Raw genomic sequence first — 24677 nt, forward strand, 5'->3', positions numbered from 1 at the left:
AACTGGTAAATAAGTAGGTACCTGTCCAAATGGAAACAGCCAGGGTTTAAAGCAAGAGCCCAAAAAAATCAATACCTTCAGTGGCAACACGGGGCTGGCTCCAAAAGTGAGTCCCACAACCAACTCTAATGTTAATACCTCCACCTTTCCAGCCAAAAAAAACAGCGTGTTGGTCTAAAGAGCTTGGAAAGAAAGCAACTGAACTTCTTTGAGTTTCTTGAGTTTCTATTTAAAACTGAGGTGAAACGCCATTGTAATGGAGAATGTCACTTTAAGAGGGATGGACTTGACCTCCTGACTATGAATAATGAAGATGATAAGGTGCTGACTCTATGAATCCACAATCTCAACAGGGTTGTCCGATAAGAACAGATGGCTTATCCACAAAATCCACTGCCACTCAGGTATCTGCCGTTCACTCATTTATTTAACAAGAATCCGAGGTACACATCCATAATGTGAGTGAGGGGATTTAACAGGCTGTAAAATGCTATATGCATTGTGTTGAAGTGATGGTGTGGTTTCTGTTGGAAAGAACATAAAAGTCTTCCATGATTATGTGAACAGAGTGAATTAAATGTGTAATACAACAATACAAACAATACTGGGTAGTGGAACGTTCAACCAAAATAAGGGAGTATCAACAAATGCTAATTTTACTATTTACATAAACCCTAACTAGGCACTTTACACTATAGCCAACATGAGAAATTAGTGACGGTCCCTTAATGACCGCATGGCAGAGGCTGCTTGGGCAGTAACATTCAGTAAACAAAGTGTGCGCCAAGGATTTAAACAAGGGAGGATAATGGCTGCAGCAAAGAACAAACAGGATAAACACAGAAACTTACAGTCTCATGGACGCACACTGCTAACAGCACAAGGAACGAAAATCCACACGGTGAGTAAAACTCTACTGACTCTCCCCACCTGCAGCTCCGACCGAACTCTGCGTCGAAGTGTGTGCGTAATGATGAGGTAGAATTGTGTCTTCTGATTGGTGAAGAGGATGGGTTGCCTCACCGCTCACAGCTGTATGCTGATATATTTACTCGGCAGATGTGGCTCTGTTCGTCGGTTCAGCCGATGGGCTGGCCTTTTGTACAGCCGCCCCCAACTTTGCGGAGCAAAGGTGCACTTCACTCAGGAAGGTCAGGCAGTAGACTCCGGTGGAAGAGCTGTGAGTCTGATGAGTCGAGCCACTGGTCGGGTGTATGTCTTGTCTCCAACCTGTATCTGAACTTTCCGAACCCTGCCATCTGCTCCAGGGATGACTTGGATGACCTTACCAACTGGCCATATGGCACGAGGGAGCTGCTGGTCCACAATGAGAACGATAGTGCCAACAGTCAACTCATCTCTTTCCTGCTGCCATTTATGCTGCATATGGAGTGAAGGTAGATAATTCCGGATGTAGTGGATCCAGAATTGATCCGCCAAGGCTTGACACTGCCTCCACCTACAACGACTCAGGAGTTCTGCTTCTGGGTAGACGACCTGTGGCATACTGGAATCAGGCCGCCCCATCAACAACATGTTGGGAGTGATTGGATCAGCATCTGCTATGTCTGAGGAGACATAACCTAGCGGCTTAGAGTTGATGATGCTCTCTACCTTGCTGAGTATCGTCCTAAAGACTTCCTCAGTGACATGCTGCAAGCCGAGAATGGTATGCAGCGCAGACTTGATGGAACGAGTCTCCCGTTCCCAGGAACCACCGAAATGTGGAGCCTATGGAGGGTTGAAACGAAAATGAATCTGCTGGCTGGCCAACTGTGACTTCAGAGCTGGGCCGAGGGCGTTGAAAGTCTCCTGGAGTTCAGAGCTACCACCTTTGAAGTTGGTACCTTGATCCGACAGTAGTTCGAAGGGCTTCCCACGTCTCGCGATGAAACGACGCAGTCCCATCAGGAATGAGTCAGTGTCCATGCTGGCAAGCAGATCAAAGTAGACTGCATGGGTGGTTAGGCATTTGAAGATGATCCCCCACCGTTTCTCGGTACGCCGCCCCATCTTGACAAGGTATGGACCAAAGCAGTCCACCCCAGTTGAATAGAAGGCTGGGCGATGAAGTCTTAAACTGGATGAGGGAAGGTCAACCATCTTGGGAATGACCGGCTGACTGCGCCACCTCCTGCATTCAGGACAGTTGTACTGGTGCTTCCGGATGGTCTCTTGTCCTCGAAGTATCCAGAACCTGCGCCGGAGCTCAGCAAAGACCCTCTCGGAGCCTGGGTGAACAAGCCTGCGATCACAATCCTGGATGATGTGCTTTGTAATAAAATGCTGAGGGTCAAGAACGACAGGATGCAAGATGTCTTGACTGAGGGTTTCACATCTGCGAAGCCCCCCCCCCCCCCCCCCCACACACACACACACACGGATCAGTTGAACCTCTGGGTCATACTAAGGAGCTAAGGCAAGTAGGCGACTGCTGGCAGCTACCGGTTTGTGAGATGACAGCCGAACAAAATCTTCAGGAAAACTGTCTTCCTGTACCTTCTGGAGGAATGCTAGTTCTGCTTGCCAGTAATTCTCTGCTGTGGGTGTTGAGTTGGCAGCTGTCCCGTGGACAGCTCGAACGTAATCTTCAGGCAAGTCCTGGAAGCCACCGAAAGAAGCAACATCAGAAGCTATCCTTCCGCAGCTCTGATGAATCATCAAGGGAAATGTGGTTCGGGAGCTCTGGGCAGTATGATGCCATCTGCCAGAGAAAAGGTGGGCCCCGGCGCGACCGATGATGAGCGGTGAGCTGCGAGAGCAGTAATCCCCGAGTGATGTCGTCGGCAGGATATCTCCACAGGCCCCCTTCAGTTAGCTCTTGAATATCTGGAGCCTGGGATTGGGACTGGAGCCAGTTCAGGACTGTAGTGGAGTCTGTCCAATAGACAATGCTTGAGATACAAAGGGTGAGTTCCCTCTTGAGAACGGCAGCAAGCTGGGCTCCCACATGAGCAGCACAGAGCTCCAACCTCAGAATGGACTGTTGACGGACGGGAGCAAATCGAGATCAGCGCGGCTAGGAAGGCTACCTGGATTCCCCCCATATGATCTTCCGTCCTAAGGTAGGCTACAGCTCCATATGCCTTCTCAAATGCATCGGAGAAGATGTGGATGCTCTGCTTGCAAAGGGATAGGTCTGTCTCTGGCTGCACATAACAACGTGGCAGGGAGACATCAGGGAGCTGAATCAATTCACTTTCCCATGCATGCCACAGCTTCAGCAGGTCGATTGGCAGATTCGGATCATCCCAGTCTCTCCTTTTCCGCCAGAGATGCTGCATCAGGATTTTGGCCCGAGTGGTGTAAGGAATGAGGAGGCCAAGCGGATCATACTGCTTGGCCAGAACCCAATAGATGTTGCGCATTGTGGGCTCCACCAACTGCTCGGTGTGCCAAATCTGATATCTGAGCTCATCAGACTGACAGTGCCATTGCAGGCCCAGAGTCCGCTTTGGTACATCAGTCCCATTGGGGGAAAACCACAGTTCACTGCTCTGTGAGTCTGATCCAGGTGGCATATGACTGATGAGTTCTGGGTAGTTAGAAGCCCACTGTCGTAATTCGAAGCCACTGGTGAGCAGCAACTGCTGGATTTTGTTGACCAGTTGCTGGGCTTCGGGAAATGATGCGAAGCTCTGGAGGAGATTGTCAACGTAGAAACATTTCTCTACTGTGTGACGGGTATCTTCGCTGGGGCTGCTGTGATCCAGAACGTGCTGCTGCAGAGCATTGGTGGCACAGCAGGGATGTCGCCCTGAAAGGCAACACCTGCCATTCGTAGACATCTGGTTGCCTCGTGCAATCCATCTCTCCAGAGGAAACGGAGGAAAGGCTTGTCCTGAGTCAAGAGGTGGACCTGGTGAAACATCCCCTTGATGTCACTGCTCACCGCAATGGGATACTCCCGGAAGCGAAGTAACACACCCAGGAGCATCCAGCCCAGGGTAGGACCAGCTAGGAGATGCTGATTCAGGCTGGTACCATTGTGCACAAAAGAACAGTTGAATACAATGCGATCCTTGCCAATATGATGAACCATGTGGTGTGGTATGTACCAGGTGTTGCCATCTATATCCATGTCCGCGATGGTCAGTTTACTCACATAGCCTGCATCCACCAGCTTCTGAATTTCCTGGTTATAGGTGGCTGCTCGTACAGGCTTCTTCAGGAGGCGCTTCTCCGTGGCTCGCATGTGACCCAGGACAGAGTCCTTAGTGGAATGAAGCAGGACTGGTTCCTCTTTCCACAGCAACGGGGCGGCATATCGGCATATCTTCTCCTCTAGCATCTTGACAGCCATGGTATCTTGTTTTGAACGTGTGGCCACTTTCTCATTCTGGTATGGGAGAACATCCATCTGCCAGAGCTTGGCTACATTACTGAGAAGTTCAGCACTGGGAGTCAGGGTGCTTGTGAGTAGACACTGAGGAGTGGAGGCTTGATGTAGAAGAACCTTGGCTGGACCCTGCAGAGTCCAACCCAGCCGTGTCTTGAGTGCAGCTGGTCCTCCCCATGGACCCAGATGTACAGGCTCTATTGGAGTCAGGAGATGTGGGTAGTCAGAGCCAATCAGCAATAATGGTTGAGCTTGGTGGAACGAATGAAGTGGAAGACCTCACAGGTGGTGGTAGGACCTTTGCAGTGCTGGATGTGAGTGTTTGGCGAGCCCAAGCTCAGTGGCATCTTGGATCCGGAACCGTTTCCAAGGGCTATAGAGAAGGAAACGGAATGTCCTTCCACCGTTCTAATGTTTGTCGGATGGTTCAAAGCGCCAACTCCTCCCTCATTCCCTGAAGGCCCAGCTCTTGGGCAGCACTGTGAAGAAGGATTGTGCGCTCTGACCCATCATCAAGGATGATTGAGGGTCCTCTTCTGGACAGAGATCTCCGATGTTATTCCCGGGATCTGCTGGAGCCACTCGCCTAGCTTGGGAGTCACCGCACCTAGTGCTCCAATTACCACGGGGACCACCGTTACCTTCACCCTCCATATCCTCTCGAGCTCTTCTCTGAGCCCTTGGTATTTCTCCAGCTTCTCGTGTTCCTTCTTGCTGATATTAGATAGAGAAGGAAACGTTCCACCGTTCTAATGTTTGTCAGATGGTTCAAAGCACCAACTCCTCCCTCATTCCCTGAAGGCCCAGCTCTTGGGCAGCACTGTGAACCGCTTTCAGAACCGCTACATCGATCACTACGGCCGTCTTCTTCTGTTTGTCTACCACCACTATGTCCGGTTGGTTAGCCACCACCATTTTGTCCGTCTGTATGTGGAAGTCCCACAGGATCTTAGCTCGGTCATTCTCCACCACCCTTGGGGGCATCTCCCATTTTGACCTCGGGACTTCCAGGTTATACTCGGCATGCCTTCATATTTATCTGTCTCGCTCATGTCTGCGGTAGGCTTGCTTAGCATAGGGGGTCTAGCCTTAGGACCCTTACTGGATGCAGACGCCCCAGGCAGGAATCGAACTTGCGATCCTCTGTTACGCTATCCAACTGCTATCATACGTATATATATATATATATATATATATATATATATATATATATATATATGTGTGTGTGTGTGTGTGTGTGTGTGTATATATCTATATATATGTGTATATATCTATATATGTATATATATGTGTGTGTGTGTGTGTGTGTATATATATATATATATATATATACATATACATACATATACATACATACGTGTAGTCTAACCACTACGCAGCTGGATAGCGTAGTGGTTAGACTACACGCCTTTGGAACAGAGGATCGCAAGTTCGATTCCTGCCTGGGGCGTCTGTATCCAGTAAGGGTCCTAAGGCTAGACCCCCTATGCTAAGCAAGCCTACCGCAGACATGAGCGAGACAGATAAATATGAAGGCATGCCGGCTCGGACGTCGCCCGGATCAACAAGGTCCGCGTCAGGTGTTGAGGAACCAGGGCACCCTGACGAAAAGTGGGCTACTGGAACAAGAAGGCATCGGTGGGCAAGAGACGAAAACAGGGCGTTGTTGGAATGCTACTATGCAAGTAACCCCGGCGGAAGGGGCTACATGAATAGGATGAGGGACCTATGGATTCTTCGATACCCAACATCCACAATGACGGCGAAACAACTAGTAGCTCAGTGTTCCAACATTCGAAAGAAGGGACTGCTCTCACAGCTAGAGATTGACGAGGTACAACACAAATGCTACGGCAAGGAGGAGTCAGGACGCCAGGTCAGGGGGGAGATATCATCACCCCCACCCGAGATTGGGTACATAGCCCCAAGTGCGATAGGAGAAGGATCGTTGAGTGCGAGAGGAACTGACCTGAAAAATAGGATCATGGCCAAGCTTGAAACCTGGATCCCGCGTAGCCGGTTACCAAGATTACGTGAAGTTCCCTCAGAAGGTCTGCTAGATGATGTTAATGCAGCACTACGGGCAATACCTACAACCACGATTACCGACACTAACAAGCTGATCTACAATACGGCAACAGTGATCAGTGAGATGCTTGGCTACAAGTTGAACAGCGACAAGGGGCAGTACCCTCCATGGAGAAGGAGGCTAGAGGGCAAGATCAAAGTAGCACGGAGGGAGGTTAGCCAACTAACGGAGTTGCAGAAAGGTGCGACAAATAAGGTGCCTAAGAAATACAGCAAGCTGTCCATACCTGAGGCCTTGGAAACTGCCAAGCAAAGACTCACAGCCTTGGCCAGCCGCTTGAGGAGGTACACCAGAGAGATAGAAGGCAGGAGAATAAACCAGCTGTTCTCCACAGAACCAGCAAAGGTGTACTCTCAGTGGCAAGGGAACAATAAGAGAACAGCACCACCGGACGGAGCAATACTGGAAGAGCATATGGGAGAAGGATGCAACCCATAACGGCAATGCTCAGTGGCTAGAGGATCTGAGGGCTGACCACAGCGACCTCCCTGAACAGGGTCCAGTAACCATCACAGTGGCAGATATCCAAGAAAGGGTCTCCAGTATGAAGAGTTGGACAGCACCAGGGCCCGACATGGTTCACGCCTACTGGCTGAAGAAGCTGACTGCACTCCACGAGCGTCTGGCAGCACAAATGAACCAGCTGCTAGTTAACGAGAGACACCCGGAATGGCTAACTGAAGGCCGGACGGTCCTGATCCCCAAGGACCCCAAGAAGGGACCGGTCCCCTCCAACTACCGACCAATAACCTGCCTCAGTACTACATGGAAGCTCCTGTCAGGCATCATATCGGCTAAGATGAACAGGCACATGGGTCAATACATGAGCGGGACACAGAAAGGAATTGGCAAGAATACCAGAGGCGCAAAACACCAGCTACTGGTAGACAGAACAATCAGCCGAGACTGCAAGACCAGACTGACCAACCTGTGCACTGCCTGGATTGATTACAAGAAGGCCTATGACTCAATGCCCCACAGCTGGATACTGGAATGCCTAGAATTGTACAAGATCAATGGGACCCTAAGAGCCTTCATCAGGAACTCAATGGGGATGTGGCGTACAACACTAGAGGCCAACTCCAAGCCCATAGCACAAGTCACCATCAAGTGCGGGATCTACCAAGGAGATGCTCTGTCCCCACTGCTGTTCTGCATAGGCCTGAACCCCCTCAGTGAGATCATTAACAAGACTGGCTACGGATACCGACTACAGAACGGAGCAGTTGTCAGCCACCTCCTGTACATGGATGACATCAAGCTGTATGCCAAGAGTGAACGAGACATCGATTCACTGATCCACACTACCAGGCTATACAGCAATGACATTGGAATGTCGTTCGGACTGGAGAAGTGTAGTCGGATGGTAACAAAGAGAGGGAAGGTAGTCAGAACTGAGGGGATTGAACTACCAGAAGGCAACATTGCAGACATAGAGGACAGTTACAAGTACTTGGGGATCCCACAGGCGAATGGGAACCATGAAGAGGCCGCTAGAAAAGCTGCAACCACCAAGTACCTGCAGAGGGTCAGGCAAGTCCTGAGGAGTCAGCTGAATGGTAAGAACAAGATCCGGGCCATCAACACGTACGCCCTGCCCGTGATCAGGTACCCTGCTGGGGTAATAGGCTGGCCAAAGGAGGAGATAGAAGCCACTGACATAAAGACAAGAAAGCTCCTTACCATGCATGGAGGGTTTCACCCCAAATCCAGCACCCTGAGGCTGTACGCTAAGCGGAAGGAAGGGGGCCGGGGACTGGTGAGTGTCAGCACCACAGTCCAGGATGAGACAAGGAACATCCAAGAATACATTAGGAAGATGGCCCCAACTGACCGAGTGCTCAGTGAATACCTCAGGCAGCAGAAACCCAAGAAAGAGGAGGGAGACGAGAAACCATCATGGAAGGACAGGCCCCTGCACGGTATGTACCACCGGCAGATAGAGGAGGTGGCTGATATCCAGAAATCCTACCAGTGGCTGGACAAAGCTGGACTGAAAGACAGCACAGAGGCACTAATCATGGCAGCACAAGAACAAGCTCTGAGTACAAGATCCATAGAGGCTGGGGTCTATCACACCAGGCAAGACCCCAGGTGCAGGCTGTGTAAAGATGCCCCAGAGACAATCCAGCACATAACAGCTGGGTGCAAGATGCTAGCAGGCAAGGCATACATGGAACGCCATAACCAAGTGGCCGGCATAGTGTACAGGAACATCTGTGCCGAGTATAACCTGGAAGTCCCGAGGTCAAAATGGGAGATGCCCCCAAGGGTGGTGGAGAATGACCGAGCTAAGATCCTGTGGGACTTCCAGATACAGACGGACAAAATGGTGGTGGCTAACCAACCGGACATAGTGGTGGTAGACAAACAGAAGAAGATGGCCGTAGTGATCGATGTAGCGGTTCCGAATGACAGCAATATCAGGAAGAAGGAACACGAGAAGCTGGAGAAATACCAAGGGCTCAGAGAAGAGCTCGAGAGGATGTGGAGGGTGAAGGTAACGGTGGTCCCCGTGGTAATCGGAGCACTAGGTGCGGTGACTCTCAAGCTAGGCGAGTGGCTCCAGCAGATCCCAGGAACAACATCGGAGATCTCTGTCCAGAAGAGCGCAGTCCTGGGAACAGCTAAGATACTGCGCAGGACCCTCAAGCTCCCAGGCCTCTGGTAGAGGACCCGAGCTTGAAGGATAAACCGCCCGCAGGGGCGTGCTGGGTGTTTTTATATATATATATATATATGTGTGTGTGTGTGTGTGTGTGTGTGTGTATATATCTATATATATGTGTATATATCTATATATGTATATATATGTGTGTGTGTGTGTGTGTGTATATATATATATATATATATATATATATATATATATATATATATATGATGCATGTACCCATCACCTCTCTTCTCAGAGATTCCTTTCAGCTTTGTGCTAACCCCAGGGTGTGAATCAGTGACAACTGTCACAACGACTGTAAATTTTTGACCACTGGAGGCTGCAATTCTGTTATGAGAACAAGTCTGGAGCTTTCATGAGACATAAACTACAAGAGAAATAAAAGATGGCGCGCTCACCAGCTGATTTGACGAGATGTAAATGGACTGTGATGGGTTTGACCACAGTGAACTCATTATTTGTAGTTTTGCGTTTTCACCATTTCATTTGTTTTAGCCATTCATGAAAATACAAAGGCATCATTGTTTCACTCAGAAATTATTATGTAGGAGGACTGACTCTCTTTGGGCACAGACTGCTGCATCAGACTCTAGAATACCACTAATCATTTTCTTTTTCTTACAATTTTCTCTGCCTGACAGAGGAAACTCCAACAAATAGGAGGAATCTGTTCTGCTTCTCTCATCGCCCAATTCACCTCTCATCATGGCAATAGTCCTCTACTTCAACCCTCTGCTGTGGACACGGCTGGCAGCCCTGGCTTTCTCCTGTGTGGCATTCTCTGTGGCTGTGCATGGTGCCAGGACCATCCCCATCATCGGAGACTGGTGCATCTTCTGCTGGGCCTTCAGCTTTGCCGGCACTCTGCTCGTGATTCTGGTGGAGCTCTTCGGTCTGCAGACGAAAGTCCCTGTTTCCTGGAAGAACTTCCCTATCACCTTTGCCTGCTACGCTGCCCTACTCTGTTTGTCCGCCTCTATCATCTTCCCACTCTACTTCCTCAAACATTCCACAGGCCCCAGTACGATCCGCGACTACCGTATTGTGGCAGCCTTCTTCTCTTGCTTGGCTACCATTGCTTACATAAGTGAGGTGAGCATCAGCAAGGCACGTCCAGGTGAGGTGGCCGGCTACATGGCCACAGGACCTGGACTATTGAAAGTCTGTGAGACCTTCGTGGCCTGCATCATCTTTGTCTTTGTGACTGATCCCGTGTTGTACGACCGTCATGATGCACCGAAGTACTGCATGGCTGTCTACTGCATCTGCTTCATCCTGTCAGCAGCCATCATCCTGCTCTGTATAGGCGAGTGTACCGGGTGCTTGCCTTTCCCATTCCCCCGGTTCCTGTCAGCCTACGCCATGCTGGCCGTGGTCCTCTACCTGTCAGCAACCATCATCTGGCCTATCTTCAACTTTGACCCCAGGCATGGTGGGAATAGAGATAGGCCATACAGCTGCAGCACAGAATCGGGGTTGTGTTCATGGGATAAGCGCATGGCAGTGGCTCTACTCACTGCTATCAACTTCATTCTCTACCTGGCAGACCTGATCTACTCCACCCGTCTAGTATTTGTCAATGCTTAAAAAACAGGAAGTGAGGCTAGCAGTATGCTCCAAATAAAATTGAATTTGCCCACTTTGATAAAGGCTTTGGAACTGCTGTCACTGTTACTGCTGCAAGCATACTCAGTTTAGCACTCTGGTCACTTTAATGGAATCACTAGAGGACAAGTTGTGATAGGAGGCTAAAGAGCAAACTTTAGCATGATAGCACAGCTGAGACAAATCCTGTATGACTCAATTTGTTGTTTGAAATTTACCCTGAAAATGATATGATTTGACTTTTGCTAGAACCAGACAGAAGGAGAAAAGCATGCCCTATGGCCCAAGGTAACTGTGCAGTAGTAAATATGGAAATGCATTTTAAAAAACTCAAAAGAGAGTGTGCTCAAGCCATGAACAAAGCTTTTCATAGGCAAAGATTGACATATTCGGCTGGTCAAAACACAGATCTTGCGCTCTTTTTGGCCTGAAACTTTAAAAATTAGCCCTGAAACCTTGCCGAATTTAATTTTGTGTGAAGTATACTGCATGACTGAATTTCTTAGAGAGGAAGAGAGAGAGAGAGAGAGAGAGAAGGGAGGAGTTGGAAGCAAGTTAGTGGTTGTGTCTACACATACAACAATATGACTTTCTGTTTATGTGTTGGGGCATGTAAATGGCAAATATTTGCTTCCAGTCACCCAAATAGACTCTTATCTTTTATATAGAGACCTGAATGTGATTGCTGGAATCTGCTGATATTACTCAAAAATCAATTCCCATTTTAATACAGAAAATACAGTTTTCATGTATGCAGGGATGCTTTGGATAGTAGTAATCTGTCAACAGATTTTCCAAAGGAAGATTCAAAAAAATGCTGTGTGCATGTAGAAAAGACAGAGTGGAATAAAAACAACGATAATGTTGAGTTTTTGGGTTCTAGCAATTAGTCTTTTTTTAAGTTCATGATATCAACACTTCAATGATTTAAAGAAGTTAAGTTTACATGATGTTAAAGATGATTGGAAGCCTAGGTTTTGCTCTTGTTATGGAATGTGTGTGTCTGCGAACTACAATCTATTGTAAGAACATATCTGAAAAAAACAAGGAAAGCATATAGTCAAAGTGCACGCATTAATGTTTTCATTGTGTGTTTATATTTCTGGTGTCTCCAAATATCAAAGAACCTACTAATGCTATGTCAGTTTGTGTGGTACTGCTCATAGAAATCTATTAAAAAAGGTTTCACTCCGTCTACATGCTCTTAGGATTGTAGTCTTTACATTTTTTATACTCTGCTGTTTCAAGTGTGGAAACCGCATCGGTGTTGAAGGAAAATGTATTCCAGTGTTTCAATAAAACCACATGATTAACAGATGTTTGTGTGTTACTTTCATGTTTTTATGCTTTGGTTTATTTAAAGCTCCTGTATGGTCCAATTTGAACATTTTATTTAACTCTAAACTTTTTTTTAGCCACCCTGTTGGTGTAGCTTTGTCATGTCACAATGTGAGTCAATCCCCTTGTAAGTCAAGACTGAAATATGTCAAAGTTTATTAGAAGCTGCAGAATCTGGTATAGATATTTAATATTAACTCATTCACTGCCATTGACGTCTATAGACGTCAATGGCAGTCAACGTAAGTTGAACTGAAGCCCACCAGCAGTAAAAGTAGACCTGCAAGGAGGTGCAGGGTTTGCGCACGTAAGGGATTGCGCAGTGAGACAAAAATGTGGTGCAAGTCTTGTTGTGTTTCACTGCCAGCCATTTGAAAATGGCTGGCAGTGAATGAGTTAAGTGTGTGACACACACACATAGGAAAATAATTGGTAATATGAGTCAATAAATATACACATTTACCTGTCACAATGGAAACATCCAGGGTTTAATACAAGCTTGTATGACATAAACTACCAGAGAAATAAAAGCTGGTGTGTTTACCAGCTGATTTGACCAGATGCAAATGGGTTGTGATGTGTTTGATCACAGTGATGTCATATTTGCAGTTTCACTTTGTGTTTTCACCATTTCATTTGTTTTAGCCATTCATGAAAATACAAAGGCATCATTGTTTCACTCAGAAATTATTATGTAGGAGGACTGACTCTCTTTGGGCACAGACTGCTGGCCTCACATAGTTATAGCTTGTATTTCATCTGGAGCCATAAAAAGTTGCATCAGACTCTAGAATACCACTAATCATTTTCTTTTTCTTACAATTTTCTCTGCCTGACAGAGGAAACTCCAACAAATAGGAGGAATCTGTTCTGCTTCTCTCATCGCCCAATTCACCTCTCATCATGGCAATAGTCCTCCACTTCAACCCTCTGCTGTGGACACGGCTGGCAGCCCTGGCTTTCTCCTGTGTGGCATTCTCTGTGGCTGTGCATGGTGCCAGGATCATCCCCGGCACCGGAGACTGGTGCATCTTCTGCTGGGCCTTCAGCTTTGCCGGCACTCTGCTCATGATTCTGGTGGAGCTCTTCGGTCTGCAGACGAAAGTCCCTGTTTCCTGGAAGAACTTCCCTATCACCTTTGCCTGCTACGCTGCCCTACTCTGTTTGTCCGCCTCTATCATCTTCCCACTCTACTTCCTCAAAGGTTCTATGGGCCCCAGTACAATCCGCGATTACAGCATCATAGTAGCCGTCTTCTCTTGCTTGGCTACCATTGCTTACATAAGCGAGGTGAGCATCAGCAAGGCGCGTCCAGGTGAGGTGGCCGGCTACATGGCCACAGGACCTGGACTATTGAAAGTCTGTGAGACCTTCGTGGCCTGCATCTTATTTGTCTTTGTGACTGATCCCGTGTTGTACGACCATCACCATGCACTGAAGTACTGCATGGCTGTCTATTGCATCTGCTTCATCCTGTCAGCAGCCATCATCCTGCTCTGTATAGGCGAGTGTACCGGGTGCTTGCCTTTCCCATTCCCCCGGTTCCTGTCAGCCTACGCCATGCTGGCTGTGGTTCTCTACCTGTTAGCAACCATCATCTGGCCTATCTTCAACTTTGACCCCAGGCACGGTGGGAATAAAAATAGGCCATACAACTGCAACACACAATTGGGGTTGTGTTCATGGGATAAGGGCATGACAGTGGCTGTACTCACCGGTGTCAACTTCATCCTCTACCTGGCAGACCTGATCTACTCCACCCGTCTGATATTTGTCAACGCATGAGAAACAAGAAGTAAGGGTAGCAGTATGCTCCAAATAAAACTGAATTTGCCCAGTTTGTCCAAGGCTGTGGAACTGCTTTCAGTTATACTGCTGCAAGCAATTTGACTTTTGATAGAGGCAGACAGTAGGAGTTTTTAATGGCAGATCAGTTCCCATTTTAATACATTTTTTCATGTATACAGGAATGCTTATTATTTGGATTGTAATAAGCTATCAACAGATTTTCCAAAAGAAGACTCAAAAAATGCTGTGTGCATGGAAATAAGACAGAGGAACAAAAACAAAGATAGCATTGAGTTTTTGTTAGATATTTTTTGCACTATGGATACCCAAGAATAATTTTGGCATGCAGAGTGGAGCAGCCAGGGAATAGTACATGACCTGCTCTACCTCCTCGGCTACAGCCACCCTGATGTGATGCTGTCGTGTCAGTATGGACCAAAATTGAGGAATGTTTTCAACACATTGTTGATGTTATCTTTATATGTATTTAAGTAAATTATGGCAGTTCTTAAGGACAAAGGGCATTCAACCTGGGACTAGCAAGGTATGCCTAATAAAGCTTCCAGTGAGTGTATGCTTGCAGTTTAGGATTCCTCAGGATTGACTGTTAAAACTGATTTTCATTCATCAAATTCATGATTGTCCACTGAAATAGATGCAAAGCACCACGTTTTCCTAATCACTCTTCTGAAACCTGATTTTCTGTTAAACTCTGATCTCTAATTGTGCTGAATGTTCACAAAGTATATAAATGAATTAACTAAGTAAACTAACTGTCAATCAGCATCAGCTCAAAACACCACCTCTGTTCTCAGAGAGACTCCAGCTTTGTGCGGACCCCAGGATGTGAATCAGTGACAACTGTGATTCACACCAACTGTAAATGTTTGACCACTGGAGGCTACAAGGGGGGCAGAGTGGAAACTATGAATATTTAAGTTGCCTGTAACTCTATCGTCAGGAAACAAGACAGCGGTGACGCCCAATCGAGACACAATGACTTGTACATTATTTTTCTAAAGGAAATGTTGGATCATCTGGTCTGGGAATGTGGTGCTGTAGCTGCTGGCAAGATCAGAGTTAATAGGGCTTTACCATAAATCATGAACATGATGACTCAGCTTCAACCAGCCTAGACAGTTTTTAAAGTTTGGTTTACAGCATATATATGAGAAAAGTGGTCGGTAGATAAATAATATGAAGCTAAATTAACAGCTTTGTGTGATTAACCATGTTTATCATCCCGAGCAATATATCGTCATTAATGTGGACAGAACACAGAAGACTTTTTATGTTATCTTTATACCAGAAATGTCCCCTTTGGGATTTCAATTATACTGAAATTCGTGATCATCAAAATGTTGTTCTGTATTTTCTCTGTCATGTCACTTCGATGTTTTACCTGCACAGAATTTAACAAAAAAGACTCTTTACTAGGTCATCTGCTAATAGAGGAAAAGGACTCTGAGCTCATGCAAAAAAAGAGAGGTCAAGATGTTTACCAGTCTAGTCACGACTTGACTGGAGGCCAATCCTGGTCCTACTTCCTGCATGATGTAGTAACTTAAAGCCAGTATTGCTAAACGCTGATCAGTGTCTGGATTTTAAATGAAGGAGAAAAGAATAACTGTACTATTCTGCATTAAAAACACCTTTGCTGCAATGGTTTAGGGATTTTTAAAGTCTTAAAAATCTGTTTTGAATCAACAGATAAAAACAAATCAGACCCATCTTACTACTTTGATTTAACAAACGTTTCATTTCTGCACATTTTCATTTTAATAAAAGAAATATTGTGCAATCTGCAATAATTAAACATTACACATCTTAACTCTATTGTGTTTGTGTGTGTGTGATTTTTTACTCCATCTCGTATAAGTTTCATTTATAGGGACAAAAGTCCTGTGCAGATCAGCTTCCTTACCCTACGTTACTAAATTAATTCTTGGCCATCCCACTCTGACTCACAGGAAGAACAAAGAGTAAGTCAGCAGCACTACAATAGCTTGATACAATCTCAACTGAAAGAGGCCATAGAAAGAACTCTGTCTCTTACGCAGCATCATGTTTCCACTGGAAGAGCAGACGTGTTGTTCCAAACACTGCCAAGAGTTAAATGTGGAACAACAAGCACTTGAATGACAGCACAATACCTAACTGAGAACATGTGGCTAATTAACAGAGACGCACAGATGTGCTGAGAGCCTGAAATGTGCAGCAGTGCTGACATGCATACATTCTCATCTTCCTGAAACTGCTTGTACACAGCCTTCTGCTTGGCCCGAACCTGATTTCTTCCTGATTTTTAATGGCTAATAGCTGGTCAAGCTGTGTGTGTGTGTAACAAATTAAGTAATTTAAAGAAGTAAGTTTCCCAATATGCTCATTTGCTTTCAACATGTTTGTGTCCTCTGACTTTACACTGACCCTCTGCCGTGTTGAATTTAGCTTCTTGCTGCACAGTCTCATATCATCTTTTTATTTTAAAGGGGAACTTCAACACTTTACCACACATAAAAATCAGTGTGTTATAGAGCCTGTAAAGCACCAAGTCGTGTTTTTTATCAAAGGTTATGTGACGTCAGTCAAGAAACAGTCAAACACGAGACCCCCTCATAAAACCACAATTTGATCTCTTTTTACTTCCATTGGGGGATCAACAAAAAGTGAAGATGGTGATCAAAAAGCTTTAGAAATATTCTCTTCTCACTTTGTTACTTTTTTTTATGCCAAACAAAGAGACTGATGTCTTCAGTCTCTTATTTATAGGTCAGCCTAGCAAGTACCCACCCGTGTTCTTCTCAAGAGCATTTAACAGATTATAGCACAAGGTCCAAAGTAATTGGAGACATTTAGATGTATACTTACATTATAAACCTTATAAACTTATAAGGTTTATAATGTAAGTATAAACCTTATAAGTTTATAGGAGATTAGTTAACATATTGTGTGTTTCAAACACCCCTGCTGATGAAACCTCTTTATAAGGGACAGCCAATGAGAAGGAAATTCGGGTAAAGGGAGAGGAAAAGGAGCTAACATTTGTTGTTATCAGAAGGTTTATGAACTGCAAGTGAACAGTGGAGAGGGGCTCCACCAAGGCCCAGCATAAGATAAACAAAGAATATTTAAACAGTGACTCATTCAGAGCTACTCCAGTGGAATCTAAGTGTAAAAATATGAAGCTGAAAATGAGCATAATTGGTCCTCTTTAACTCTATCTATTGTAATGTATTTTACATTGAAAACAGAGCATTCCTTTAATAGTACATTTTGCAGCTTAGCTGAATAGGTAGATCTTTTTTGGATGCTTGCTCCTTTACTTTTCTGCCATAATAAAGCTTGGGTAAGATAAGGCTGTCTCAGATGCAAAATGCTTTTTCTTCAGTGGTCTAATGTGATTTGTCTTCACTGTATGTTGCAATCCAGTGCAGACGCCGATCTAAAAGGCTATCATTAGCATCAGCATTAGTAAAATAGCAAATTAGTGTGCTAAACACATGTTTTCGTATCAGTAATGGCAGTATTTAATCTGAGATTGCATAGTTGTTACTTGTGCCTGTCCACAGTAACGAAATCATAGCGATACACTACTTTTGACTAATATTTTAAAAAATGCAAAGGACTATAGAACAAAACTTTCCACTTTAATCGGTTACCTTCATGTTTTGTTTTCTGCTAACTTTTATGGTTGACAGTGTATCAGAGTCTGAATCTGACTTTTGTGATACTTTAGTAAGAGTTCAGCCTCAGTCACGATTATAGTTACTCACAAATATTAGCTAAGCTTGTAAACATTAAACCGATTAATCATCAGCTGTCTCGGTGTGAGCACACTGCCAGGAACTTGTTATAGATTAACAAGAACTAGCATGATTATAAATATAGTCAGTGGAGCATTATTGGCATTAAAACCAGAGCCTGTAGGCTGCTTTGTCACATTAACAGCAGGCAGCAGGCGGATTGCTATATTTGTTTCTCACATACTTGAGGATCCTAAAATTGGATTGCAGCTGCGTTTACTGCGAACTCGGCTAGGGGTTTCTACAAAGACAAAAGCTATGTGAACCTGCATGTGTCGGTCAGGCTGGCCAGAGCTCAGTCTCTTATGTTTGAGATTATACCTCCCCCTGGTGAATATCTGTGTGATTTCATGTGACAAGATTAATCTGTAGAACAACAAAACAAGAGTCACTGTAATGAATATTATCTGTGGTGACCAGGGAGATCGGGTGAAAGTTAAAAACCCTTTACTGTAGTAAAGCTGAGTCAGGTATACAGTAAACAGGTGAAAAAAACCCAGGAGAAACAAGCAAAGAAAAAAAACAGAGACAAAATTGGGTCAGAGACAAAAAGGAAGTCTAACATGAGGCGAGGATTACCGGAAAACAGTGCGTGCACAATAATGAGGACAATGTGGCAGATGACAGGGGAAGACAACAGGACACGGGTGGAGCATATACATTTCTCAGTTTTCACTTCTTTCATTCCTTTCCTCAAACCCTCTCCTCACATCTTGGTCCCTCCCATCATAGATGCAAGCAACAGAACAAAATGACACAGCCTTCCTTTCCGGAAGTCGTTTTAAAGCCATATCAATTACATTTGGAACAGCTGTATTGTCTGTTTTTTATGATCTCAGATGTGACAGTGTTTAGACAACCTTTATATTTTGTCCTACTTTTAATTAACTTCACACAATGTGACAAAAAAGGACATATATGACTTCACAGGTTAAAAACCCTTCCTCATAGAGTCTCAAATTAAAGCTCCTCCACTTCTCTCCCTTCCTGATGCACTTTAGAAATGGAAACATCCTTCAAGATGCCATACTGTGATAAAGTCCACTGTCATAGTCAATGGGAAGAAAGAGATAAGGATACAAATAACAGATAAATGAGAAAAAAACCACACAGAAGGGCAAGAAGGGAAGGGTGAGTAAACAGATTGTGCCATATACAAACAATTCACTAGTGCACAGAAAAGTGAAACATGTTTTTTCTGCCTTCACAAAAACATTTAAGCACTATTTTCTGGCCTACTAAAACACTTAATGAAAACCTACATGGATTCAATTTTACAAGGTCGTTGAGCAGCTTGAAGTCAGGGCGACCTTGTTTATCCATTTATAGGATGAGAAACTATGCAGTACTGATAAGATAGTGACAAAGTTCAAAAATTAAGAGCTTGTGGAAGTCATAATTTACAATCTGGCTGCAGATCGTGCTTTTATCACACTGAAGATGTTATTAAACCTTGAACTGACAGACAGTCACATAGTTTGGACCAAAGTGTTTTTTCCCAGTAGGAGAGCACGTGGTGTGTTAGCAATGAGAAGATGCTGAGGTTGATTCTTTGGTTTCATAAGGCTTTTTTATGCATTTTCTTCATTTTTTCAATTAACAAAAGCATTACTTTGTATCAGAGGACTGGAAATACAGTGGATCTTAAAAAAAATACATAAATATTCCCATGAACATGCTTACACATACATGTATACAATGGCGGTGTCTGACATTGGGATGTTGGCAGTGGACCCTTGGTTCCTGTGGTTTGCTGGGTGGGGACTCCTTGGTCTGATTCTTGTGCTTTCCACTGTTGCTCACCGGATTGGGATCTGGGGAGTTTGGAGGTCGGGCTAACAGTTTAAGCTATTTTTCTTGTTCTGGAAGATTTTCTTGAGCAGCGTGGCGAGCCACATTTTACTGCCACTGTCACTGGTGCATGACTTTGCAGCGGTTAGGGGTGGGGGGTGTTTCAGATGGGTGGTATGTGTCAAAGTAACCTCCGCACGAGTGCCAGGACCGAACACTGTAACAAGATGATCAGTGTTATTTACCTCATGTGCTGGTTGTTTTAATGGTGTGGGCCAATCTGTGTATAATCACTCCAGTATGAAATAGTTCTTCCACGCAATTCTACATCTGCACTAATCAATACCAATACCTGTCCTGTTATCTGGTTGTGATTTGATTCCTTTAACTCAGCCCTTTGTGCTCTTCAGCTATAATTAAAATGCTATTTGCAGCTTTAAACGCAAGCTTTCCATTGATTTATTTTTGGCACGTTTGCTTGTCATGAACTTTCCATGTGTAACTAACAACCTTTCCTGAGCTGCAGCCAGAGAGAAAAGTAGGACGAGGAAATGGAAAAGTCAGTGTCATGAAGGCGTTATGGCTTCAGTAGAGCTACATTCAGAGCTCCACGGCAGCTATACTGTAACTATCCTGTACCATTAGTGATTTTGGTCTCAAGCTCACAGCATGCCCATGTATGGTTGCAGCGAAGCATATATACCCATAAAAGTGTCAGCAAACTATCTGCTGCAACTTTAAGATCTTCTTGTTGTTTGAAAACTTTTTATTACCTTGAATGTTTTGCGAGACTTAAAGACTTTTCATCCATCTCTCCTCTAGCCACAGTTCTTTAAGAGGAGAAAAAAAGGACACTGTAAAGGGTTGCAGGACTATGAGTACTCTTTCAAACAGCTGCTGATTTAAGACTGCTGAAGCATCCTTCTGCTGAGTCACCCACCAACTCCTCCATGTTTCACCATTCTGAAACAAACTTGCTCTACTTTGAGGTATTCTAACAAACTATATCTCTTACAAACCTTTCAAACTGTTTTAAAAGTCCCTGCCTTATCATCCTTTCAAGAGGTCAAATATCAGCCCTGCACCAGCCGATATATACTGAGAAACAGTAGCAGCTGGTTTCCCCAGTTGTGGATTAAGCCCAGTTCAGGACCAAAAGAAAAACATCAATGAAAACAGCCCCTGAAAAAAGATTATGGTCTATGTTTTGCAGACATTTCAAACTCAAGCAGTTTCTTATATAATTTATTTTGAAAACATGTTACAAATATTAGTTTCCCTTTATAAAACAGTTACCTGTGGTCATAATTACAGTGTCCTGGTAATCCCCTTTCAATATTAAATGTAACTGCAGCGACACATCTTGATACCGAGTGCATAAGGAATTTAAAAATGAGGCTGAATATCAAACGGGGGACCTTCTCAGCTCAGTTTGGCTGGTTGTCCATCTGTGAGCTTGGCTGGTAAGACTGGATGTCCTCCCCGATGAACTCTGATACTGTGGAAGGAGAAGAAAATCACAGATTCACTTGATGCAATTTGCTGCTGCAAAATACAAAATAACCTATACTGCACTGTCAGTTTCAATTGTATGTATATTTTCAGAATTCATTGGCTTTATTTTAATCGTATTTCAACATCCCCTTTTTAGAGATTTGTATTTATTTATTTTTTACGTATTTGGAACATCTAGAAAAACTGCACACCACACCACATCTTCTTGCATCAAGTAAAAATAAAATCTAGTCCCCAACTTAACCACCAAGGTTAATGCTTTGTTTCTTTTTTTAAATGTTATAATGCAAATTACAGTGAAGACTGTAAACATCTAAAAACACCAGCAACCACAAGATGCTACCAAACATTACATTGACTAATATCTGTCTATATATCTGTCACAATCAAAAATCAAAAATAGTTTATACAATTATCAACTCAATCAAGTCAAGTCACCATCAATAACTCCATGCAGTTAAATCAATCATCAATAATCGTAAAACCCTACAGTATTGGGGAAAACCCAAACAATCGAGCAACCCCTTAAGAGTAAGCACTTTGTAACAGGAAGCAGGAAGAAGGTCCTAGTAGAACCCGGCAAGAGACTTTTGATGGTGTTTTTAGAAGAGACTGAAACTCTACAAATAAGGAGTTACCTGTTTGAAAACTAGTCTTTCTGGGTTCTTTTATTTTAGTCAAGAGGTAGGTTGGAATTAACCACTTTGTTTCTCAAGCTACCAGTTTACCTACAACAAGGTTTCACTTTCTCATCAAAAAGACAATTTTTGGGGCCAAATTAAATGGCAAACTAATTTGGAGAGCATAAATTCAGATTATTCAAATTTTGACAAAAATACAGCTCTTTTCTTTTTTACTATGACTGACCCTGCAGGTAATGTCCATATAAAGTTGTGAATCGGCCTGGTAGCCAAATCTTTACACCAAATACCACATGATCACCAGCTATCCTGGCCATCAGAGAGCCTGTGTTGCATGTCATATCACATTCTCACTCCATAAAGCAGTGTTTGTAGATCAAAGACAATGCACTGAGTAGAAAAATATTTCAGCATTAATAAACATGATTTAATAAACTTGTTTTAAAAAGTGCCTTTAAAAATCATAGTCCCGGGGCTGAAAAACAAGAACACTGAAGTGCTAAAAACTGCAGTTCCTATAGTGGCCACTGGAGACTGGCTGCAAAAGTGAGTCAACTTCCGCTGATACTCACTTTAAAATGGCCAGCTTTACGGCATTAAAGTCGTGTTTACAGTCTGGTACAACAAATTGTCTCTGTGAAAAGTTTGCCCTTTCAAAATAAAAAGTTATTTTATAACCTGTACATTTAGATACTAGAAAGGCTGCTAAGTGTAGTTGTGCTGTTTGTGTGGTACAGCTGTCCAAGAACTTTGTGATCTAGTTTTCTGGAGTGAAATTTCTGTTTTTTATTTTTATGTTTCTTATCAATAATTAACAGATATGTATGGCAAATTTGGTGATATTACCAGATATCTTAGGACTCCACATTCTCTTCCAAATCTGGTCACGTCTGGCCAGAAAAACAAAATAAAAAAACGCCCAAAATACCTAGAGAGTGGCAGCCAAAATGCAAAGTCCATTCCGTGGATACCATTCCTTCTTCTATCCAGAATATTAAAAATTCTTTGTATTTCTTCCTCCAACATTTCTGTATCTGTGTTTGTAGCCACTTATGTCATTTTTTTTATCAAATCAGTTTTCAAATATCACATTTTTTTGAAAAAAACTATGTCTCACCTTCTTCAAAGGTAATGTGGTGCATAGAGGCAGAGCTGGTAAACTCCAATGGACACTCCTGGATCTTGGGATCCCTCTCTCCCCCATTTCCTGTATCCAGCACTCTTCCCTGGGGGTCCCAGCCCTCATAGTGGGAGTAGGATGCTGGGCAGATATCCTGATAGGGGTTTGGGTTGGTAGGAGGGGAGGGACAGACCTCCTGAGCATAAGCAGAGTACTGTGGGTAAGAGGAGTTGGGGATGGGAGGCAGAGGGGAGGTTGAGATAGGACTTCCAGCTGGGAAAGGGCTGAGAGAGGATGACTGGGAAGGAGAGGGTGAAGAGGACAAGTAGGGTGAGTCCAGCCATGGGGAAGGTGAAGGTGAGGGAGGCTGCGGACCACGTGGGTACAGAGGGGGAAGGAGCTCGGTGAAGCCCAGCTCTAGGTTCTCAAAACTGGGGTGACGCTCGGATAGTGCTGGCCTGGTCCCGCCGGGCTCTTCCACCGTGGCATCAGGTTTAGAGCAGTACTCCTCATTGTAGTTTATGGGTGGGCACGGAGAGGAATAGGTGGAGGGGTAGGGGGGTAGGTGGAAGCTCAGATTTTGCTCATCAGACATATGGTCCCCTCTCACATGGAAGCCTTTGTCTATCCTGGGTGGACCCCCTGCAGGACACATGTTTCCCCCATCCAGAGGCAGCATAGGGGATCGAGAGAGCAGGGGATCATCTTCTTTGAACATAACTGAGGGAAGAAACCGAGAATAACTGACACACATAACTGATGTTCATGTAAAGCATGTCCAGCTGCCACATATAAGTGTTGTATTTACATTGGATTTCAAACTATAAATCTCTTTATTTCAAAATTATTTGTGGGATTAGATACTCACTGGGTAAATACTTAAAGCAGTGAGTGCTGCTCCGTTTCCTCTTCCCATTAGAAACATAAAGATTGACCGACACAGGCCGACTGACAGATAGGTCACTGTAGGCTGGGACCCTCACACATAACAGACACTGGAAGGCATAAAGACGACATACAGGGGGATTACAGAGCATTTATCAGAGCATCTCCAGTTGTGTTGGATGCGTCTGCTGAAATTTCACAAATTTACCTCATTGCTGTTGTCACGGTCAACATGAGCCTCCTCCTCCCACTGTAATTTGCCATCTAATGCAAAAGAGCACAAGAGCAAGGTTTGACATAATGAACACAAGTCAATTATAAAAGTGCAGCATCTGAATTAAGCTTCATTTAAAATGTCTGTTAGACTTCTAGTATCCCCCTTCTGATTCTGAACTCATCATCAAATAATCACCATATAATTTTTTCTTTGTGTGTATACTGGGTTGAATTTTGATGTTCAGCTTGAATAAAGATTTGTTGATTTTTTAAACTCTTGAGTCTCTGAGTCCACGTTCTCCCCACATTATGACATACATGTGAGATAAGTTTCTAATACCTGGATTACACAGACCTGAATGTGAAAATTATCAGCATATAATGAACTTCAAATATGTGAAGACAACCATTTAAAGGGGCCTATTGTTTGTTGTAATAAAAAAATATTGTCCCACAACATCTTCAATGTTTATTAGACCTAGTTGCACAAGCATTGCATCAAATCCTTCGTGCTCTGCATTTGAAATGCTTGTCAACTATGTGTGGGAACCTGGAAATGTGCATTTTGACAGTTTTTATGATTTGATATGAGAGAACTATTCACTATGAAATAGTGAAAATTATCATTTTTTGTGTGTGTATTATAACTTAATGTGGTTTTTGAACTGTTTTAGGTTGTTTGGTATTTTTATTTTGGTTTATTGATCTTTATGTTATTTGAACATTTTGCTTTTCTCAGTTGTTGACTCGTTTTTTATTTGTTCCCTCAGTGTTTGTTCCATTTAGTTATGACTCTCACATGTTATTTTGGAAGTTCCTTGTGTTTAGTGTCTTGCATTTAATTTTATTTCCTCTCTTGCCTCTCTGTGTATG

General features: G+C 44.0%; 3 protein-coding genes across 3 annotated transcripts in view; 2 read left to right on the top strand and 1 right to left on the bottom strand.

Moving 5' to 3' along the window:
- Window positions 1-742: 742 nt before the first annotated feature.
- On the top strand, window positions 743-11949 carry LOC146647718 (myeloid-associated differentiation marker homolog). Its single transcript, XM_085389881.1, has 2 exons — window positions 743-901; window positions 9744-11949. Exon 2 carries the CDS (start codon window positions 9808-9810, stop codon window positions 10687-10689), a length of 882 nt encoding a protein of 293 aa, XP_085246007.1. The 5' UTR covers window positions 743-901; window positions 9744-9807; the 3' UTR covers window positions 10690-11949.
- Window positions 11950-12948: 999 nt separating this feature from the next.
- LOC146647719 (myeloid-associated differentiation marker homolog) lies at window positions 12949-13830 on the top strand. The gene has a single exon (XM_085389882.1). The coding sequence runs from the start codon at window positions 12949-12951 to the stop codon at window positions 13828-13830; it is 882 nt and encodes a 293-aa protein (XP_085246008.1).
- A 6206-nt stretch (window positions 13831-20036) lies between these two features.
- nfatc4 (nuclear factor of activated T cells 4) overlaps window positions 20037-24677 on the bottom strand; it is a 29885-nt gene continuing 25244 nt past the window's right edge. The window contains exons 10-13 of the mRNA XM_085389867.1: window positions 23797-23852; window positions 23572-23698; window positions 22701-23423; window positions 20037-20925 (exon numbers count right to left, since the gene is read on the bottom strand). Of these exons, the coding sequence (XP_085245993.1) occupies window positions 20855-20925; window positions 22701-23423; window positions 23572-23698; window positions 23797-23852 (977 nt within the window). The 3' untranslated portion in view covers window positions 20037-20854. The remainder of the gene's footprint in view (window positions 20926-22700; window positions 23424-23571; window positions 23699-23796; window positions 23853-24677) is intronic.

This window comes from Rhamphochromis longiceps, linkage group LG18 (genome assembly GCF_057381845.1).
Source record: "Rhamphochromis longiceps isolate RC_006_pf linkage group LG18, R_longiceps_female_GT1.1, whole genome shotgun sequence".
Lineage (NCBI taxonomy): Eukaryota > Metazoa > Chordata > Actinopteri > Cichliformes > Cichlidae > Rhamphochromis > Rhamphochromis longiceps.